Source organism: Mobula birostris, chromosome 1 (genome assembly GCF_030028105.1).
Source record: "Mobula birostris isolate sMobBir1 chromosome 1, sMobBir1.hap1, whole genome shotgun sequence".
NCBI lineage: Eukaryota > Metazoa > Chordata > Chondrichthyes > Myliobatiformes > Myliobatidae > Mobula > Mobula birostris.
The window spans coordinates 54,235,901-54,257,774 of NC_092370.1; the positions used below are offsets into that span (position 1 = coordinate 54,235,901).

General features: G+C 39.8%; 1 protein-coding gene across 4 annotated transcripts in view; it reads left to right on the forward strand.

The window, feature by feature from the left end:
* Nucleotides 1–21,874, forward strand: part of LOC140198123 (nucleolar protein 4-like) — a 322,379-nt gene that overhangs the window by 186,996 nt on the left and 113,509 nt on the right. For all 4 annotated transcript variants that reach the window (XM_072259187.1, XM_072259335.1, XM_072259109.1 and 1 more), the window contains exon 7: nt 17,687–17,991. In XM_072259187.1, coding sequence (XP_072115288.1) covers nt 17,687–17,991 — 305 coding nt within the window. The remainder of the gene's footprint in view (nt 1–17,686; nt 17,992–21,874) is intronic.

Below are 21,874 nucleotides of genomic sequence, written 5' to 3' on the forward strand. Positions count from 1 at the left end.
CAAGCATACTGTTGTTTTTCAAGCCTTCCACATCAGCCACAGCAGATGACGATCCTCAACCTTCAACATTGAGGCAGGCAGACATAGGAGAAGATGACCTGCCTGCCTTGATGGAAACAGATGACGATGAGATGAAACCCCAGTGTCCCACCACCCCAACAGCCGGGCCGCGGACCGATACCGGGCTACGAAGGACGCAGTGGTGCAGCGGTAGCCAGGACGCACCTAGCACATCTTTAAGAAAAAAGCTGGAAAAAAAGCTAATTAATTAGGTGCTGCCCGGCACATAAATATCGGCCCAGATCAGAAGCGATTGCTGATTGCGTCGCTTCTGATCTGGGCCGACATTTACGTGCTGGGCGGCACCTAATTAATTAGCTTGTTTATTTAGGCTTTTTTTCTTAAAGATGTGCTGGGTGCGTCCCGACTACTGCTGCACCACTGCACGCTTCACGGATCGGTATCGGCAGGCGGCCTGAAGGTTTGGGATCACTGCACCACCCCAGCCTCCAACGACTCAGCCTAACACACCATCATCAGTGTGCTCGGTGCTGCCTTCCCGATTCCAGTAAGTGAGACTACACTGTACAAACATTATTTCTGCTTTATATAGGCTGTGTATTTTTATGTGTTATTTGGTATGATTTGGCAGCTTCATAGCTTAAAGGTTACTGGAGACAGTGTTTCTGCCGAGAGCGCTTGCATGAGATTTTCGCTGCAGTGGGCAGTGCGGCAATGATTGTAGAAAAGTATTTCTACTTTATATAGGCTATGTATTTATCATATCATTCCTGCTTTTACTATATGTTACTGTTATTTTAGGTTTTATGTGTAATTTGGCATGATTTGGTAGGTTATTTTTTGGGTCTGCAAACGCTCACAAATTTTTCCCATATAAATAAATGATAATTGCTTCTTCACTTCATGACATTTCGGCTTACGAACCGTTTCATAGGAACGCTCTACCTTCGGATGGCAGGGGAAACCTGTACTCATCTAGACACTTCTTTAATGTTGATACTCTAACCATTCTCTTATGCAGTGCATACAAGGTACTCACCACTCTCTGGGTGAAGGTGGGTGGGAGTGTGGAATGAGCTGCCAGATGAAGTGGTAAACGCGGGCTCACTTTTAACATTTAAGAAAAACTTGGACAAGTACATGGATGATAGGTGAATGGAGGGATATGGTCCAGGTGCAGGTCAGTGGGACGAGGCAGAAAAATGGTTCGGCACAGCCAAGAAGGGCCAAAAGGCCTTTTTCTGTGCTGTAATGTTCTGTGGTTCTAAGAAGAGGCATTTCTCTAAATCTCTTCCTCCTGACCCCAAAATTATGTTGTGTAGTTTTAACTACCTCTCTTGTGGAGAAACATTTCCTGCGGTTTTTCCAATGTATAGCTGTTCATAACTTAATATATCTCAATATACTTATTTAATGCCCTTCCTCGTTAGTGCTCCCAAAATGCATCAACTCTTATTTATCTGGATTACATTCCATCAGCCATTTTTCACCCCATTTCTACCAATATGTTGATAACTCTCTGCAGCTTAAGACTACTTTCAACACTATCAAAAATTCTGCTAATTTTTTTGGCATCCACTATTCATGCTGCTCACATTCATATCCAAGTTATTTTTGTGTGTTATAAATAACATCAAGTCCCAGTACTGATCCTTGTGGGACAAATCTAGTCACTAGTGGATAGTTCTATTTCTAGGTTTTCTGTGCTGCCTTTCTTGTAAAGGTGGACCCCTGTCTTCAGTCCAATCATTTGGTACTTCGCATAAAAGCATCTTATTTTATGATCTGCCTGATGCAGCTCCGAGTATGCCCTTCTGTACTCAGCATTAAACTTGAGTTGGTCTCCCCAGTCCTAGTAGAATGAGGAATGTGCTGTGACATGAGATTACAGATTGTTACAAAATACAATTCTGCTAATATCCCTCATCGTTGATTTTTGGTTTTGATTTGGCACTTCATTTCCAATGTTTAACAAAATTGTGGTGCACCCAACATGATGAAGGGGTTCTCTTGATAAAGCTGGGACTTTAGTTTGTGCAATGGTCACATTAACCAGTACTGCAATGAACCGATGCAACTGCAACCTGTAGATTGGTGAGGATAAAGTCAAGTAGGTTGTCAGTAGCTTTAATGAGATCTTGTGGAGCTGGAAAAAGTCTAAACAAGTTTCTTGACATCTCATGCCAACTCTACAGTGAGTCAAATATTGCATCTTATCAAGAATCTCATGGATGCTCTGCAGTTGTAATTTTCTTCATGTCTGCTGAACAGAACTTGTGTGTGACCTGGCCATACAGTGAGCTAGCACAGTAGCTTTGTTAGCCCTCTGTCCTAACTGCAGTGTCTTACCACGTGAAAGGTGAACCTGAAATCTTGCCTTTGTAATCTGGGATGTATCTCTAGGACCTAAAATGCTGCTTGGTGATTTCAAGTGCAGTCCACAACATCCATCTCCTTCTTCTTGACTTTCCTCCTCAGGCTGGCAGAGGGAGTTGCACTCGGGCAAAAGAATAGCTTAACAAACAATTTTGTTTTCTGAAGTGACACTAGACCCACTGCTTGAGTGGTTACCAGGTACCGTATCAGAGACTATGTATTTTCACAGTATTCAATGCTTGCACATTTTCTATTTCATGTAGAGTACAAAAAAGATGTATCAGAATGACAGTAAGAATCGGGTACATTATCATCATATTATATGACATGAAGTTTGTGGATGCAGTTCTGTGCAAAGACATAAAATTACTATAAATTAGAAAAAAAAGTAGCACATGATAAAGGAATAATGAAATCGTGTTCATGGGTTCATGGACTATTTTGAAATCTGATGACAGAAGGGAAGAAGCTGTTCCTGAATCATTGAATATGGTCTTCAAGCTCCTGTACCTTTTCCTTGCTGAGTGCCCCTCATCTGAAAATCCAAAATCTGTAAACCTCCAAAATCTGAAATTTTTTGAGCGCTCACATGACATTACCAATGGAAAATGCCACAAGGCTCTGAGAAGGTTCCCAGCTGATGCGTAGGTTTCTGCGCATCACAGGCAGTTCTGAGAAGTGACCTCTCATATGTAATGAACAGAAGTTTGTGAAGATCTATCATGATGAACTGAAAATTGAAGGTAATTGGTTGCAGAAATTTAAAAAAGGCACAGCATTAATTTTTTTAAAGAGTCTGCTGATCACGAAAGTCTAACACCATAACAAGTCAATGCTGCTGATTGTTTTCGTTGCTTACATAATGGCATTAAATTTTTAAAGCAATGCTGATGAAAATCTAACACCAGTGCAAGTCTACAATGCTGATTATTTTTATATGTTATATAAACCTAAAAAAAGGTGAAATATAAATAAAGTGCACTGTAACCTTTTAATCAAAACACAGCATTGTAGGTTGAGATTGAAAGCCTGTTGTTTGTTGTTGTTCAACAGCTGATTCAGGTATTCTCCCGATGCTGCTGAGCTGCTTTTGTTACCCTGCACACATTATATTTTCATTATATCAATTGTATGTAATAATTTATTCATGTAGGTATGGTGAACAAGTGTAAAACAAAGACTGCTTACCGGTAGCACCTAAATTCGGAGTTGGAAATGATGGCAATCCCAAACCATCTCATTATATATTCTAAGATCTGAAAAAAATCCTAAATCCAAAACAATTGTCACCCCATGCATTTCAGATAAGGGGTACTCAACCTGTAGTGAGAAGTGGGAATGTCCTGGATGGTGAGGGCCCTCAATGATAGATGCTTCCTTCTTGAGGCACTGCCTTTTGAAAACATCCTCAATGATGGGGAGGTAGTGCCTAAGATGATGCTGAACTGCATGTCCATCAAGGTTTTGGTTCTGACTTAGGTATTTGTAGGTCCATAGGGATGGTTTTAGGGATGGTACAGGGAGATGGTGATCAGGTTAGGGTTTAAGGAAGGGATGAGGGGGGAGTTCGAGGTCAGGGGTACTAAACGAAAGAGTCAGAGGCAGGAATCCATTTTTGTCTCACTCCTTCAATATTTTTATTAGTTTCTGCATAGAAGAATACAGAGTACAAGAAGATATATATTATAAGTCAAAAGAAAAAAAATAAAATAGTACCAAATAGATTGTATTAAAAATACAGTTACAATCGCAAAACCCTGTATTCATAAAAAATTAAATTAAATTGTAATATTGAAATATAATAATTTTGTTATACCGGAAAAAAAATCTAAACCCACTACCAAAGTCAGAGCTGTTAGGAAAAGCAAGAAAAAGGGGAAAAAACCCTTATCATATAATAAAATATATTATTAACCGCCATCTGTATTTTTACAACAAATCAAAGGTTTTGAAAATAACTCTAAAATAGTCCCCACAATGTATAAAAGTCTTGGCTAGATTCAAAAACTGAACCATGGATCTTCTCTAAATTTAAGCATGACACAACATCGCATAACCATTGAGCACAAGTAGGTGGAACAGCATCCTTCCAAGATCCTCTTTAAGCAAGAGCACCCTCCTAGCTATAAGAGAAATTAAAGCCAAAATATGCAAATCAGATGTCTCCAAAATAAAGTCTTTTCCTCTAACAATACCAAATAATGCGGTCCAAGGGTTAGGCTTAAAACTTACCTTGAAAAGTACCGAGAAAGTTTGGAATACTTCCTTCGCGCATCTTTCAAGGCTCGGACATGTCCAAAACATGTGAATTAATGAAGCTTCTCCATTATCACATCTATCACAGAAAGGAGATATATCCAAATAAAGATGAGATAGCTTATCTTTGGACACGTGAGCCCTATGAACCACTTTAAATTGTAAGAGGGAAAGATGGGCACATAACGATGAAGTGTTAACCAATTTAAAAATTTCATTCCAAGTTTCCTCAGAGATTGAAGTCTGTAAATCTTGTTCCCAAAGATTTTTAATTTTGTCTATAGGAGCATTTCTCATTCCTAGCAACGTACCATAAATATTGGATATTGAACCATTATAAAAAGGTTTCAATTTAAAAATTACATCCAATAAATCCTTATCAGAACTTATAGCAAATATATATAGTTGAGAATGCAGAAAGTCTCTATAATTTGTAAATAACGAAAAAAGTGGGTTTTGGGTAAACTATATTTAACTGACATTTGCTCAAACGAAAGAAGACTTCCTCCAATAAACAAATCCTGGAAGCATTTAATACCCAATCTATCCCATTTTTTAAAAACTGAATCTGTCATCGAAGGTTTAAAAAATAGTTAGAACAAATGGGACTAGACAAAGAAAATCTCAATTATCCAAAGAATTTCTTAAATTGTACCCAGATCTTCAAAGTATGTTTAACTACCAAATTTTCAGTTAGTTTACTAAAGGATAAAGGGAGTGAGGTTCCGAGATGAGAAATAATAGAAAATTTATTAACAGAGTTAGCTTCTAAAGAAACCCATATTGGACAGTCCTCATGGTTAATATATGTCCAAAATGTAAGATTTCATATATTGACTGCCCAATAATAAAACCTAAAATTTGGTAAAGCTAAACCTCCATTCTTCTTAGATTTTTGAAGATGAACTTTATTTAGTCGAGAATGTTTGCTTTTCCATATATAAGAAGATATAATAGAATCGAGAGAATCAAAAAAGGATTTAGGAATAAAAACGGGTAATGCGTGAAAAAGGTATATAAATTTCGGTAAAATGTTCATTTAACTAGAGCTGATTCAGCCAATCAAGCATAATGAAAAAGGCGACCATTTTGATAGTGTCCTTTTTACAAGGTTCAGTAAGGTAAGAAAATTTTCATTAAATAGGTATTTATAATTCTTGGTAATTATTACACCCAAATAGATAAATTGATTTCTTACAATTTTAAAAGGAAGGTTAGTATTAATTGATAAATTATTCAGAGGAAAAAGATCACTCTTATGTAAATTCAGTTTGTATCCTGAAAACTGGCAGAAACAAGAAAGTAGAGAAAGCACAGGAGGTAGTGAAGTCTCGACATTAGAAATAAAAAGCAATAGGTCATCAGCATAAAGCAAAACTTTATGAATAGTCCCTCTCCTTAGAATACCAGTAATATCATTAGATTCTCAAAAAGCAATGGGTTAGGGTTTCAAAGCCAAATCAAAGAGCAAAGGACTCCACGTTGAAGTTTAAAAGGTTTGGAATACTGAAAACTAGTAAGGACCCTAGCAGAAGGAGATAGATAAGGTAATTTAATCCATTGAATAAAATCGGGCCCAAAATTAAATTTTTCTAAAGTTTTAAATAAATAATTCCATTCAACCCGATCAAATGCCTTCTCAGCGTCCAAAGAAATGACACATTCCGATTCCTCCTTAGAAGGGGAATAAGTAACGTTTAATAAACAATGACTATTAATGTGGGAATATTGATTTTTAATAAACCCTGTCTAATCATCAGAAATGATAGATGGTAAAATATTTTCAATTCTACGGGCCAGAATCCATTTTTGGAGTCTGGGTTGGAGCACTGTGCCATTGAAGGCCAGTGATTCCAAAGGTTAGCTTGGCAGGCACTGAGATCAGAAGCCATGATTTCAAGATCAGCGAGTCCTAGGTTGGATGTCTATGTGGACAGGAGGGACAGGCACAAGGGCCGGTTAGATAACCTCCACCCACCCACCCCCACCCCCCAATTTGGCAAGTCCTTGGATTTGAGTTTCATGCAAAATTTGTAAGGCGGGGCCTGAAGATCAAAATCCCATGACTGGTAAGTCCTGGGATCGAAGCTTGAAGGTCAAATTTGTGTGATTGTCAAGTCCTGGGACAGTAGGAGGCTCAACGTCTGTGAGTTCAGGGCCAAGGGCTGGGGGCCCGGTGATGGCCTGTTTTGAATTGCAGGCCTGTTCATGAGTTTGAGGGGGTGGGAGAGTGAGAAAGAGGCTTGTCTTAGTGTTGTTTTGTTTTGTTGTTTTTGTTGCTTCTGTTGCTCTGCTAAACATTGTGTCTTGCTATATTGGTGCTGGAATGTGTGGTGAAACTTACAGACTGCCCCCAGCACATCCTTAGATGTGTTGGTTGTTAATGCAAATGATATATTTCACTGCATGTTTCAATGCAAATGTGATAAATAAATCTGAATCTCAATCTAAATCTGCTGAATCTACAACCCTCTGCAGTCTATTTTGACCCTGTTCATTGGAGTCTCAGTACTGGTCTGTGATGTAACCAGTCAGAATGCTCTCCATCGTACTATATCTACAGGAATCCTGGTGACATACCAAATCTCCTCAAACTCCGAGCTAAGTAGAGTTGCTAGCATGCTTTCTTCATGATAGCATTAATATGTTGGGTCTGGAACAGATCCTTAGAGATGTTGACACAAACGAACTTAAAGCTGTTCATTCTATCCACCACTCAGTGAGGACTAGTATGTGTCTTCCCTTTCCTGAAGTCCACAATTAATTTCTTGGTCTTGTTGATGCAGAGTGTGAGGTTGTTGTTGCCTCTCAACCAGCCAATCTATCTCACCTTTGTAAGCCTCCTGATTGTCATCTGAGATTTTACCTTCAGAGCTGTATGTCTGACATAGCTATAAGCAGCACGGGGGCCCCAAAGGGGACTGTATTGGCCCCCTTCCTGTTTACCCTATATACCTCAGACTTTAGATACAACACTGAGTCATGTCATCTGTAGAAATTATCTGATGACTCAGCAATATTTGGGTGTATAAAGGGAGGATGGGAGGATGAATGCAGGGTCCTGGTGGAGGACTTTGTCAAATGGTCCAAGTTGAATCATCTGTAGCTCAACATCAGTAAGACAAAGGAGATGGTGGTGGACTTTAGGAAGACTCACTGCTCCCTGTTACTATTGATGGTGAAGATGTGGATGTGGTGAGGACCTCCAAATACCTGGGGGTGCACCTGGATGACAGACTTGAGTGGAGCACTAACACAATGGCTGTGTACAAGAAGGGCCAGAGTCGCCTCAACTTTCTGAGGAGTCTGAGGTCCTGTGGAGTATGCAGTCCTCTCCTTCCCATGTTGTCACCAGTACAATCTTCTAGGTGGTGGTGTGCTGGGGCAATGGCATCAACACGGGTGATGCCAACAGTTTCAATAAACTGATTAGGAAGGCTGACTCTGTTATAGGAGTCAAACTGGACACACTGGAAGCTCTGTAGAAAAAAACGACCCTACGGAAAATCTTGGCAATTCTAGAAAATGTTTCTTACCTTCTGCGTGCCACCTTGGCTGAACAGAGGAGCACTTTTAGTAATAGACTAAGACAACTGTGCCGTTCTAAAGAGCGCTAAAGGAGGTAATTCTTACCCTCGACAATTGGGCTTCTTTAATGGGTCAGCCTACAGCCGGGGAAATGATGACCTCCTCCTGTTAGTCTGTTTGAGGTAACTTATTTTTTATTCTTTCTTACTTCTCTTGTAATACTTGTATACCTGTGCACTTGTAATGCTACTGTGACACTATAATTTCCTTTGGGATCAATAAAGTATCAATCAACAGTGGTGTCTTCTTGCAAATTTATAAGAGCCTTTTGAGCTGTGCTTAGCCACATGGTCATGGGTGTAAAGACAATTGAGCAGTGGGCTAAGCACGGAGCCTTGAGCTGTGCCTGTTTTGATGGTCAACAAGGAGGACCTGTTATCACCAGTTCCTGTTATCAGAACTGCTCACGGAATGGCTTTTGTATTTTTTGCGCCATTCGGAGACTGTTGTGTGTGAAAATTCAAAGAAATCAGCGGTATCTGAGATATAGAAACCTCCTGGTCTGGCACCAGCAGTCATTATTGAGAAAATCTGCAGATGCTGGAAATCCAAGCAACCCACACAAAATGCTGGAGGAATTCAGCAGGCCAGGCAGCATCTATGGGGAAAAAAGTACAGTCAACGTATTGGGCTGAAACCCTTCGGCAGGACTGAAGAAAAAAAGCTGAGGAGTAGATTTTAAAAGGTGGGGGGAGGGGAGAGAGAACCTCCAGGTGATAGGTGAAACCAAGAGGGGGAGGGATGAAGTAAAGAGCTGAGAAGTTGATTGGTGAAAGAGACAGAAGGCCATGGAAGAAAGAAAAAGGGGGAAGGAGCACCGGGGTGGGGGGTGGGGGGTGGGGTGCGATGGGCAGGTGGTGAGATGAGAGAGGGAAAAGAGGATGGGAAGGGGGGGGGGGTAGGCAGCATTACTGGAAGTTTGAGAAATTGATTTCATGCCATCAGGTTGGAGGCTACCGAAACGGAACATAAAGTGTTGTTCCTCCAACCTAAGTGTGCCCACGTTGCGACAGTAGAGAAGGCCATGGATGGACATATTGGAATGGGAATAGGAAATGGCATTAAAATGGGTGGCCACTGAGGGATCCCACTTGTTCTTGTGGATGGAGTGTAGATGCTCGGTGAAGTGGTCTCCCAATCTACGTCGGGTCTCACCAACGTACAGGAAGCCACACCGGGAGCACTGAACACAGTAAATGACCCCACCAGTATCACAAGTGAAGTGTCGCCTCACCTGGAAGGACTGTTTAGGGCTGTGGATGGTAGTGAGGGAGGAGGTGTAGAGGCAGGTATAGCACTTATTTCACTTGCAAGGATAAGTGCCAGAAGTGAGATCAGTGGGGAGGGACGAATAGACAAGGGAGTCGCGTAGGTTCCGATCCCTCTAGAAAGCAGAAAGTGTGGCGGGGGAGGGAAAGATGTGCTTGGTGGGGGATTCCGTTGGAGGTGGCGGAATTATATGAGAGAATTATGTGCTGGACACGGAGGCTGGTGGGGTGGTCAGTGAGGACAAGAGGAACCCTATCCCTGGTAGGGTGGCAGGAGGATGGGGTAAGAGCAGATGTACGTGAAATGGAAGAGATGCGGTTGAGGGCAGCACTGATGGTGGAGGAAGGGAAGCCCTTTTCTTTGAAAAAGGAGGACATCTCCTTTGTTCTAAGATGAAAGGCCTCATCCTGAGAGCAGATGCGGCGGAGACGGAGGAATTGAGAAACAGTGATGGTGTTGTTACAAGTAGTAGGGTGGGAAGAGGTATAGTCTGTGGTTTGTAAGAGTCTGTGAGTTTATAAACATTCTGTGGTCAAAGTCACTTAGATCACATTTCGTCCCCATTTTGATGTTTGGTCTGAACAATAGCTGAGCCTCTTGATCATGTGTGCATGTTTTTATGCATTGAGTTTGTGCCACATGATTGGCTGATTAGACATTTGCATTAATGAGCAGGTGTACATATTGAGTATCTATTTAATGAGGGAGGCTCGACTGCTTCTCTGAGCAGAGAATTCCACAGATTCAGTACTCCTCATGTCAAAACTAAATCTTTTCTCCCAAATCTTGAATCTCACCCATTTCCAGATCCTTGCTCAGGTAGGAGTCAGTTCTAGCCATAACTAAACTCTTGAAGTACTTCATTACAGTAGATCTAAGTGCTACTGGTCAACAGTCACTCTGACAGCTCACTCTGCTCTCCCTCAGCTCTGATATAATTGATGCCCTTTTGAAGCAGGTGGGAACCTCAGGTTGCAGCAGTGAGAGTTTGAAGATGTTCTTGAATGAATAAACTCTTCTTGGGCTTCCAGCTGGGTACAAGTATCGATTTTAACCAACGTTTCCAAAATAAACTCTGCCATCTTCATCAGGGATGATGCCTGGTCATGTCTAGTCTGGTAGTATTTATACCCTGGTTGTCTGTCCCTCCTGAATAGACATGATCAGGCATTATCCGTGATGAAGGTGGCAGAGTTTATCATTGAAACCTCGGTTAAAATCGATACTTGTACTGGGCTGGAAGCCCGAGAAGAGCTTATTTGTCATATGTGCCGGGAAAAAACTAGATCCTTTTTCATGTTCTTGAATGCTTCAGCACAATTTTACAGTACACTGCCGAGTACAACGTCAGACCTGGCACCTTGAAAGGGTTCATCCTCTTGGAAGATGATCTGACATTGGCCTCCATGACCCAGATCACATGATTTCCAGATGCTGTGGCGATTTGCATAGGGGTGGTGTTCTTCTCCCTTTTCAAGCATGCATAAGAGGCACTGAACTTCTTGGAGAGTGAAGAAAGTGCATCTTACATACTTTTGGAGTAATGTGTATACATTGAAATTATTGTCCTCTCATTGTACTGCCGAAATGGTAAAACCGTTTAATCTATGAGTAGCTGGATAATAAATAGTTAACTCAGCTTTAAGACTATAAGACAAAGGGAAGGTTGAATAGAACTGTTAGGGAGGGTTTAAACTAATTTGGCAGGGGGATGGGACTGGAATGATAGAGCGGAGGAAGGGGAAAATAGAAATAAATCCAAGATAGTGAGCAGTAAAGCAGTCAGGAAAGACAGGCAGGTGATGGGGCAAATTTGCAGCCATTGGGATGAGTTGCAGTGCAATCAAAGCAAAAAGTACCCAATACTGGTCTTAAGGTGTTATACTTAAATGCACACAGCATAAGGAATAAAGTGGATGATCTTGTCGTACAGCTATAGAATGGCAGTTATAATATTATGGCCATCACTGAGACGTGACTAAAGGATGCATGTCTCTGGGAGCTGAACGTCCAAGGATACACTGTGTATCGGAAGGATAGGCAGGTAGGCAGAGGGGGTGGCGTGGCTTTATTGGTAAGAAATTATATCAAATCATTAGAAAGAGGTGACATAGGATCGGAAGGTGCAGAATCTTTGTGGGTTCAGCTAAGAAATTGCAAGGATAAAAGGACCCTGATAGCAGTTATATACAGGCCTCCAAACAGCTGCAGTGATGTGGACTACAAATTACAACAGGAAATAGAAAAGGCTTGTCAGAAGGGCAGTGTCATGATAATTGTGGGGGATTTTAACGTGCGAGTGGATTGGGAAAATCAGATCAACACTGGATCTCAAGAGAGAGAATTTGTAGAATGTCTGCGAGATGGCTTTTTAGAACAGCTTGTTGTTGAGCCCACTAGGAGATCGACTGTACTGGATTGGGTATTGTGTAATGAACCGGAGGTGATTAGAGAGATTGAGGTGAAGGAGCCCTTAGGAGGCAGTGATCATAACATGATTGAGTTCACTGTGAAATTTGAAAAAGAGAAGCTGAAATCTGATGTGTTGGTATTTCAGTGGAGTAACGGAAATTATAGTGGCATGAGAGAGGAACTGGCCAAAGTTGACTGGAAAGAGACACTGGCAGGAAGGACGGCAGAGCAGCAGTGGCTGGAGTTTATGTGAGAAGTAAGGAAGGTGTAAGACATATATATTCCAAAAAAGAAGAAATTTTCGAATGGAAAAAGGATGCAACATGGCTGACAAGAGAAGTCAAAGCCAAAGTTAAAGCAAAGGAGAGGGCATACAAGGAAGCAAAAATTAGTAGGAAGACAGAGGATTGGGAAGCTTTTAAAAGCTTACAAAAGGAAACTAAGAAGGTTATTAAGAGGGAAAAGATGAACTATGAAAGGAAGATGGCAAATAATATCAAAGAGGATACTAAAAGCTTTTTCAAGTGTATAAAGAGTAAAAGATAGGTGAGAGTAGATATGGGACCGATAGGAAATGATGCTGGAGAAATTGTAATGGGAGATAAGGAGATGGCGGAGGAACTGAATGAGTATTTTGCATCAGTCTTCACTGAGGAAGACATCGGCAGTATACCGGACACTCAAGGGTGTCAGGGAAGAGAAGTGTGCGCAGTCACAATTACGACAGAAAAAGTACTCAGGAAACTGAGTAGTCTAAGGGTAGTTAAATCTCCCGGACCAGATGGAATGCACCCTCGTGTTCTGAAGGAAGTAGCTGTGGGGATTGTGGAGGCATTAGCAATGATCTTTCAAAAGTCAATAGATTCTGGCATGGTTCCGGAGGTCTGGAAGATTGCAAATGTCACTCCGCTATTTAAGAAGGGGGCAAGGAAGCAAAAAGGAAATTATAGACCTGTTAGCTTGATTTCGGTGGTTGGGAAGTTGTTGGAGTCGGTTGGCAAGGATGAGGTTATGGAGTACCTTGAGGCATATGACAAGATAGGCAGAACTCAGCATGGTTTCCTTAAAGGAAAATCCTGCCTGGCAAACCTATTACAATTTTTTGAGGAAATTATGAGTAGGCTAGATAAGGGAGATGCAGTGGATGTTGTATATTTGGATTTTCAGAAGGCCTTTGACAAGGTGCCACACGTGAGGCTGCTTAACGAGATAAGAGCCCATGGAATTACGGGGAAGTTACATACGTGGATAGGGCGTTGGCTGATTGGCAGGAAACAGAGAGTGGGAATAAAGGGATCCTATTCTGGTTGGCTGCCGGTTACCAGTGGTGTTCCACAGGGGTCCATGTTGGGGCCACTTCTTTTTATGTTGTACATCAACGATTTGGATTATGGAATAGGTAGCTTTGTGGCTAAGTTTGCTGACGATACGAAGATAGGTGGAGGGGCTGGTAGTGCTGAGGAAACAGAGAGTCTGCAGAGAGACTTGGATAGATTGGAAGAATGGGCAAAGAAGTGGCAAATGAAATACAATGTTGGAAAGTGTATAGTTATGCACTTTGGCAGAAGAAATAAACAGGCAGACTATTATTTAAATGGGGAGAATTCAAAGTTCTGAGATGCAACGGGACTTGAGAGTCCTTGTGCAGGATACCCTTAAGGTTAACCTCCAGGTTGAGTCGGTAGTGAAGAAGACGAATGCAATGTTGGCATTCATTTCTAGAGGAATAGAGTATAGGAGTAGGGATGTGATGTTGAGGCTCTATAAGGCACTGGTAAGACCTCACTTGGAGTACTGTGGGCAGTTTTGGTCTCCTTATTTAAGAAAGGATGTGCTGACGTTGGAGAGGGTACAGAAAAGATTCACTGGAAAGATCCACTGGAATGAGAGGGTTAACATATGAGGAACATTTGTCCTCATTTGGACTGTATTCCTTGGAGTTTAGAAGATTGAGGGGGGACCTCATAGAAACATTTCGAATGTTGAAAGGCATGGACAGAGTGGATGTGGCAAAGTTGTTTCCCATGATGGGGGAGTCTAGTATGAGAGGGCGTGACTTAACGATTGAAGGGTGCCCATTCAGAACAGAAATGCGAAGAAATTTTTTTAGCCGGAGTGTGGTGAATCTATGGAATTTGTTGCCACGGGCAGCAGTGGAGGCCAAGTCATTGGGTGTATTTAAGGCCGAGATTGATGGGTATCTGAGTAGCCAGGGCATCAAAGGTTATGGTGAGAAGGCAGGGGAGTGGGACGAAATGGGAGAATGGATCAGCTCATGATAAAATGGCAGAGCAGACTCGATGGGCCAAATGGCTGACTTCTGCTCCTTTGTCTTATGGTTTTATGGCTCCATTTATTGTGAACTTAATTTTAATAGTTCTTCCGAATGCAGTGAATTGACCTGATCATATCTTGTTTTGAGTGGTTTAACTAGGAGACCAGAGATTACTTAAAATAACTAAATAGGGATTAGTAAAGAAGCCTTAGTGAATTACCCAACATAATGCTAGCTATTGAAAAGTGAGGTTGGGAGGTGCTGTACAGTATGTAGGTTGTTGTATTGTCATCTTATTCCTGAACCCTTTCAATATTTTGTGTAAATGAACATATTCTGATAAAATAATCTGAAGCTGTTTCCCAAGCAAGATGAAATGCTTTCAAAACGTGTTAGTTTTGTTTCAGCTGTAGCAGCATCACCAGCTTAGTTCTCACCTCCTTCTGAATGCAATTAAAGATACAAATTTAGGTTATTAATTTCTCTCATGAGGTTTGGGACCTTATGAGTTTTGTGCACTGTTGTGTAAATGTAACGGAACAATATTAGTCGGTGTATTGTGGGCTGTTTGCTTCTGCACTGAATTATTGCTCAGCTAAAGTTATTGCCAAAGACTATTGATGTAAAATAATGCATTGAAGTGATTTTACTATTGCATATTTGCGGATTCTTTGAATTTGTTTCTGTGTCTCGTGTATTTTATGAATGTAATTAGTGTTCTGATAACCCTGGGTTACTTCAGGTCTGGGGTCTTTCTCAGGATGACGCATTATAACCTTGAAAATACAATAGCCTGGAATTCAGAGTTCTATCTTTTAGTGTCCTAATATGCGCAGTATATTGCATTAATGCTGCATTATTGCTGCATCTGATCTCCTGGAAATTGTCCAGAACTGTTTAAGGTAATTTAGCACATGGATTCATGCAATAAGATGGGATTCCTTTGACTAACCTGTTGGGAATTCTATACGGAGCTCGTAGCTGCTGATTCACTCTTGTTCTAAGTGCTAGAGAATGAGTAAGCACTATATAAATTCCAGCATTGTGAAAGCTGCCATGGAAGTGAGGAAAAATGCAGGGGTATAGAGAACAGATATGCTCCTCTCAGTGTGTCTTGTAGTCTTCCAGTGATCAGCTGCTGTGTAATGAGTGACCCGAAGACACTAAGGTGAGGACTGAATGAAGAACTATGTAATTCAGCGCTAATGGTTTCTGAAGCATGGATCAGTGAAGGACCGTTAGTGAATTATTTCATGCTGGCTAATGAAAAGTGAGGCTGATAGATCCCATGTGTTTGATGTGATATTTTAAGTGCAATCTTATTCCTGAATGCTGAGCAATATGCTCCTGGCAATTTTAGTATGTGAACAGTGACGGTCATAAGTTTCCTCCAAAAGCTTCAATTGCTATCAACCATGGAAGGAACATCTGCTGTGCAAACTATGATGTCAATTGCCCCGCTGAGGTAAGTTGCAACTGGGCCAACTTCCCAGTGGTCACACTAGCACAGGATTTGCAGGTAACAATGTGTGTGAATATGTCCAATTTCTAGGTAAACATCCCTCAGCCGTCAAAAGTGTTCCCTGCAACAGTAGCTCAATTCTACTAAGAAGCTATTTATTCAAAATTGTCTACTGGCACAAACCAGCTAAGTCCTTTTGCACATGCACAGGTGTTTGAGGAGCTCAAATAACTTCTAATTCTTCTTCCTGCCTCAGAGCAATAAACGTCCGCTGTTAAATTATCAGTTGTATGCATGTTCAGCTGAAGGGTCTTCACTTCAGATAAGTACAAAATTCTCTCTGCTGTGTTTATGCAGGTTTCACCAATTTTCTACTGACATTACCACCGGTAATCAAGGCTATCTTTGCTGGTTTGATGTAAATTTAGTATCAGATTCAGAATGGCATTATTGAATCCAACTTGAGGTAATACGGTATCACAGAATTTTTAGTGAATGTTAATGCTGTTTGTGGAATGAGGTACTTTATGACTTTAACATTTCAGGGAACTGATCTTTCATGAGTTATTAGCTGAAGAGATCATGTGTAGGATGTTCTAACAATCTTCCACTACACAGCTGCAAGTGCACATGGACCTAGCAATGACATTGCTGCTGGGATTTTGCCTATAGTTAACAGCTGATGCAAAAGCAATTTCTTTCAAACCAAATCAGCCTCAATTTTTGAGTGTTACCATTTTATTGTCATTAATGCTAATTTTTTTAAATTTACAATTTCTTTCTGTCATTGCAAGATTGAGATTTTTATAACAAATGTAGTACAGCCCATATCATTGATATAATAATAACTAATCACATAAGAGTCCAGATTTATTAAATAATATATTGGCTTATTTCTTAGATTCTAAGGATTGGACTCTACAGTATATCTTCTGATTAGCCAGCTACTGGATCTAAGTAACAACTAATAATTTGTTAATGTTTTGGAATTTGAATCAGAGATATAGGCAGTAACTCTACAATTATACACAGCTTTTACAAGTAACAAAATTTAGCATTATTCTTTTTCAGGTTAATTTTAGAGTAATTTCTTTCAGAGTTGATATAAAGTATATTAAGGTAAAGTTTGACACTGCAGTTTCAAAAATCACATATTCACATTATAAAGGTAGTGATGCTTTTAAAGGACGAGAATGTAATTTAAGAAAAATCTGTATTGTCCAAGAAGTGGCATGCAGCCCGTACAAAGTTACACAATTCCTGCTCAGCCCAACACGAAGCTAAAGACATCCTATGCACTTCTAATGCACACAACTATTTGTTACGGGCAAGTATTTAACTACTGTAATTTTATGCTAAGGCCTATGAAATCTTGTTTCAAGAACTGCCATTGTAAAATCTATGCAAAATGAAAACCTCTCAAGAAACGGTGTTTGTGATCCTCAGTAACTCAGTGGTAACAGAATAGATTATAACATTAGTGCAAAACATGTTGCTTCAGTTATTTCTATTTCACTACAACATTAATTCCTTTATCATTTTTTAGAATGCAAACTAGTGAGGTTACTTAGAGCAGAGCTATTTTTGGTGCATTAACAATCAAGATAGGCTATGTAGCTCATCATATTGGTTACTGAGCTAACATGAAATCAGAAGATTTTACCTTCTGAGTAGGAATCCTTATTAAAAACTGTTGAAAATATCCGTAATAATAGATGATCTTACTGGTTAAATTTAATTAAGATGCACCATTTGCTGTGGGCATTACTTTAGCTAGTAGGCTGTACAATTGATGTAAAGGTCTGCTTCTGCGTGCAGCTACACATTTTTAAACATGTCCAGTTGGTACTGTATATTAACATGCCAAATGTATAAAGGATGTGGAAGGAAAATTATGAATTTTGGATGGCATGATCACTTTTTATTGTGCTCCATTGAAGAGTAAACAGTTCTGCTCATACTATGAAATATGATGTTGGTTCAGTCAAGTAGATATGCCCTAAGTTCTGGCGTTTTTCTTTTTACAGAAGATTCATCTGTGGAATGTTTCAATGGCAATGAGCCCTTGGTGCTTAATTCTAATGCTGCGGAGGGAGGTCTCTGTGGGGCAATGTATACAAGCATGGGAGACATTAATGGCAATGGCTCAACCCATCCAGACCACCCTGCTGGCCATGATGAGCAACCAATAAACCTGAGTGACAGTCCTCTATCAGTTCAGGTAACACCAGACTATGGCACAGATAACAGCAGTAATGGAAGAAGAAGCCGCATCAAATATACAGTTACTGAAATTAAAATGGAACGAGATTCAAAAGATTTGGGAAATAAGGTAAGAAATTATAAGGTAAGAAATCATAAGATGTTACAATAATTTTCATTTGTAGAATTTGAAACTGCAATTGCTTAGCATATATGTTGCAAATACAGAAAAATCATCCAACAGCAGCCATTGAAAAAATGACATTCATCAGAAAAGCATTGTATTTTTCAACACTTTTTTCAATATACTGTAACTATAATGTTATGCAGACTGTTTGATAATAGTATAATTAATATTTCATTGTCCAGTAATAATGTACTTTTTATAGAAACTTTGAAGAAGCAATATCGATTATTAAAAGAAAAAATAAAGAAACGTAGTTTATGTTACAGATTGGTCTTGGCAAATTTTAGAATATGTCCACATAATACAATTGTCCATATAATACCAATTATCAATATAACACTATTGTTTTTATGGCATTTATACCATAATGTACATGCAATTTCCTAGACATTTGTGTGGGTGATTATTTTCACTATAACGTCTGATTTGGAGTATCTGGTTCATGCTCTCTATAGGTCAAAGCTGTTGAGTGTCATAACTTCTGGTATGTCTGCTTTTCATGTAGTGTGGCTATGTGTTGATACAATAGAATGAAGTGGTTCATTGCAAACACAAAGGTAATTTTCTTATTAGCATCACCTGCTAAATATCTCAGTTAGTTTATATAGTCAGCATTTCAAAGGAGGGAGTTGCCAGGCTTACTTCTGTAATCTCAGTTGACTGCGAATTGTGTGCCCTTATTGGTCTGGGTGAATTTAGAAATAGTGTGGAGAAATTGTCGCAAATCTGTTCCTTGTTGCTAACCACTGGAGGAGAGGTTGCCAGCTCAACACACTCCTGGAGATTTATTTGTATTATCCAGTAAAACATCTTATAAGCAGTACTAAATATTATTTGATCTGATATTTACATTTTGTAAGTGAAAGAGTACTCAGGAAATTGCAGAGTTTGCATTGAAATGGAACAGCAAAGTAAATTATCAACCCAGTAGCTTCGCAGAACTATTATATCCCTATTCTACAAAAGCCTTTCTGGATGCTTGACGATATTTTTAGGTGTGTTCTTGGCACAAAATGCATGTTCTACCATCAGCAGTGATTCTGGAAAGCTGGATTGTATACAACAGGCACATTAAGACACTTGGAAAATACCATCACTGCTGGCTCCTCAAAATGTTCCAACCTCACTGGAAGAAAAAGCATTTCAACACCAATGTTCTCAATTATGTCAATATCCGTATTACTGAGACTGTAGTTGCACTCATTCAGCTTCACTGGAAAGAAACACATACCGTTATGCACCATCCCCCTGTTTGAAGCTTTGTCATGGGAAGAAATTAGTAAGTGGACAGCAGAAGAGATTGAAGAATGTGTCCAAATCCTCCTTGTAATTTGCAGCATCCCACTGACTCTCAGAAATCCTTGGCTCTGAACTGCTCAAAATGGAGAAAAAAATTTGGCATGTTATTGAGAACTTGTAATAGGATAAATCAGAAGATTGCATAAATGGAAGAAGCACACTATCTGACAGGCTGCTCCACCTGCTACATTTCAGGCATCTCCTGCCCAAATGTGGAAAGTCTGTGGCCCTGACATTGGCTTCATTACTTTGAGAGGCTGGAGTAAAAGCCAGCTAGTCTTGAATCTGTGGCAATGCATAAGAATGAAGGTTATTCATGTATTGTGCATGCACCTTATTATTAAGTATTAAGACTTATATGTTAGTTGTATTTGCACCAGACTTCCAAAATGATCTGAATGTACTGGCTTTCTTGTCGTCTTAAGGATGTGAATTTTCAGATACAAGTCAGGCTTTTCTCTGATAGAGCTATTAACAAACCTAGGGTAAAATTGAAATTCTAAACGTTGAAGGAGAAACAATTTCAAGATGTGTTCTTAAAGGTTAAGACTATTATAATCTATTATCTTCGATGTCAGGTGCCAGTTCAGTCTCCTGAACCGGTTTGGATAATTTCAATCACCGCTATTCTGAACTGATTCTATGAGTTACAGACTAACATTCAAGGCCTCTTTACAACTCATGCATTCAGTATATTTATTTGCACGATTTGTCTTCTTTTGCACATTGGTTGTCTGTCAGTTTTGTCTGTTTATTTATAGTTTTCATTAAGTTATTTTGTATTTCCTTTTTCTTGTAAATGCCTGCAAGAAAATGAAAACAAATACATCTCTTAATAATAAATTTACATTGAACTTTGAGATTTGGGATACAGTAATGAGTTAGTGTACCAATTGCCAATGAAATTCTACCAAATTTGAAATGCAATTATAAGTGGTGAGATGCTGTTACCAAATATATTGTGATGGATGTATTATGTTCATAATTCAAAGTATTCCCAAGATGAGTAAGGCATTTTTGTTTAAATTATCTGCAATTACTTTTCTTAGTCAATTGATCACAATAATCTTATTGAGGCCAGCCATTTTTTTAAACAAGATAACATGAATCCTGAAGGCAGTACACAGTTTAAATTTCAAAGTCCTACTGTGTACACCTGATTTATCCACTAACAATTCTAGGTTTTATGCCAGCTGTTTCAAGGCAAGAATAGAGAAGAGCAAACTGACAAAAAGGCTTATCATTTAATGTCTCTCAATTGGTGTTTTAATTATTCATGTGTCTTATTAAATCACTGGCTTTCAATAATTATTTATATGCTTAGTACATCAAACTGATTGTTAGCAGTCAGCTTTCTGATTGACAGGCTGCATCACGCTGGCAGGATTCAAGAGTTGTGAAGCAGTACCTTGTTCCTTCCCTTTCTCCTATAGTCCACTCTCTTCTCCTATCAGATTCCTTCTTCTCCAGCCCTTTACCTTTCCCACCCAGCTGGCTTCATCTATCATCTTCAAGCTATCCTCCTTCCCCAACCCCCACCTTTTTATGCTCGCATCTTCCCCCCTCCTTTCCAGTCCTGAAGAAGGGTCTTGGCCCGAAATGTCAACTGTTTATTCATTTCCATAGATGCTCTCTAACCTGCTGAGTTCTTACAGCATTTTGTGTGTATTGCTTTGGGTTTCCAGCATCTGTAGAATTTCTTGTGTTTATTCAGCACAATTTTGTCTGGCTCCTACTATCATTGATTTGCTGATTTGTAATCAGAGGGACATTAATTTTTTTAGAAACGAGAAAATCTGCAGATACTGGAAATCCAAGCAACACACACAAAATGCTGGAGGAACTCAGCATGTCAGGCAGCATCTATGGAGAAGAGTACAGTCGACGGTTTGGGCCAAGATCCTTTGGCAGGACCTGTAGAACATAATTTTGGATGTTCCTAAAATCCTCCACAGATGGAGTATTGTTCAAATCATAACTATTGCTCTATCTGGCTGTAGATGAATAGTTTGAGATTACTAATTATTTCATGAAACTACTTTCAAGGTAGAAGGCAAATTAAGTGAGTCTTGTTCTATGTTTCCCTGTAATTTTAGCTGGAACTCAGGAGTTCCAAAGTACAAAGTACATTTATTATCAAAGTCTGTATACTATGTACGACCTGGAGATTCTTCTCCTTACAGGCAGCCACCAAACAAAGAAACTCAATAGGACCCATTAAAAAAGAGGATCCTCACACACAATGTGCAAAAAAAAAACAAATTGTGCAGCAATAAAAGTAAGCAAATAACATTCAGAACTGAATTTCGCAGCAGTGAGCCACAGCCTCAGGACAGTGCAGAAATGAGTAAACCTCACGGAGCAGCGAACAGAACCATCCTGTCCTTCGTCTCAGCCCTGACGCCCTGACCTGTTCAATCTGGCCCAGCGTTAACATTGTCGAAACCTTGGGCCCTGCTACTTTGATACGCTTTCGGGCCTGGGCCCCACTACCTTGATTCGGCCTGTAACTAACCTTTCCAATTTG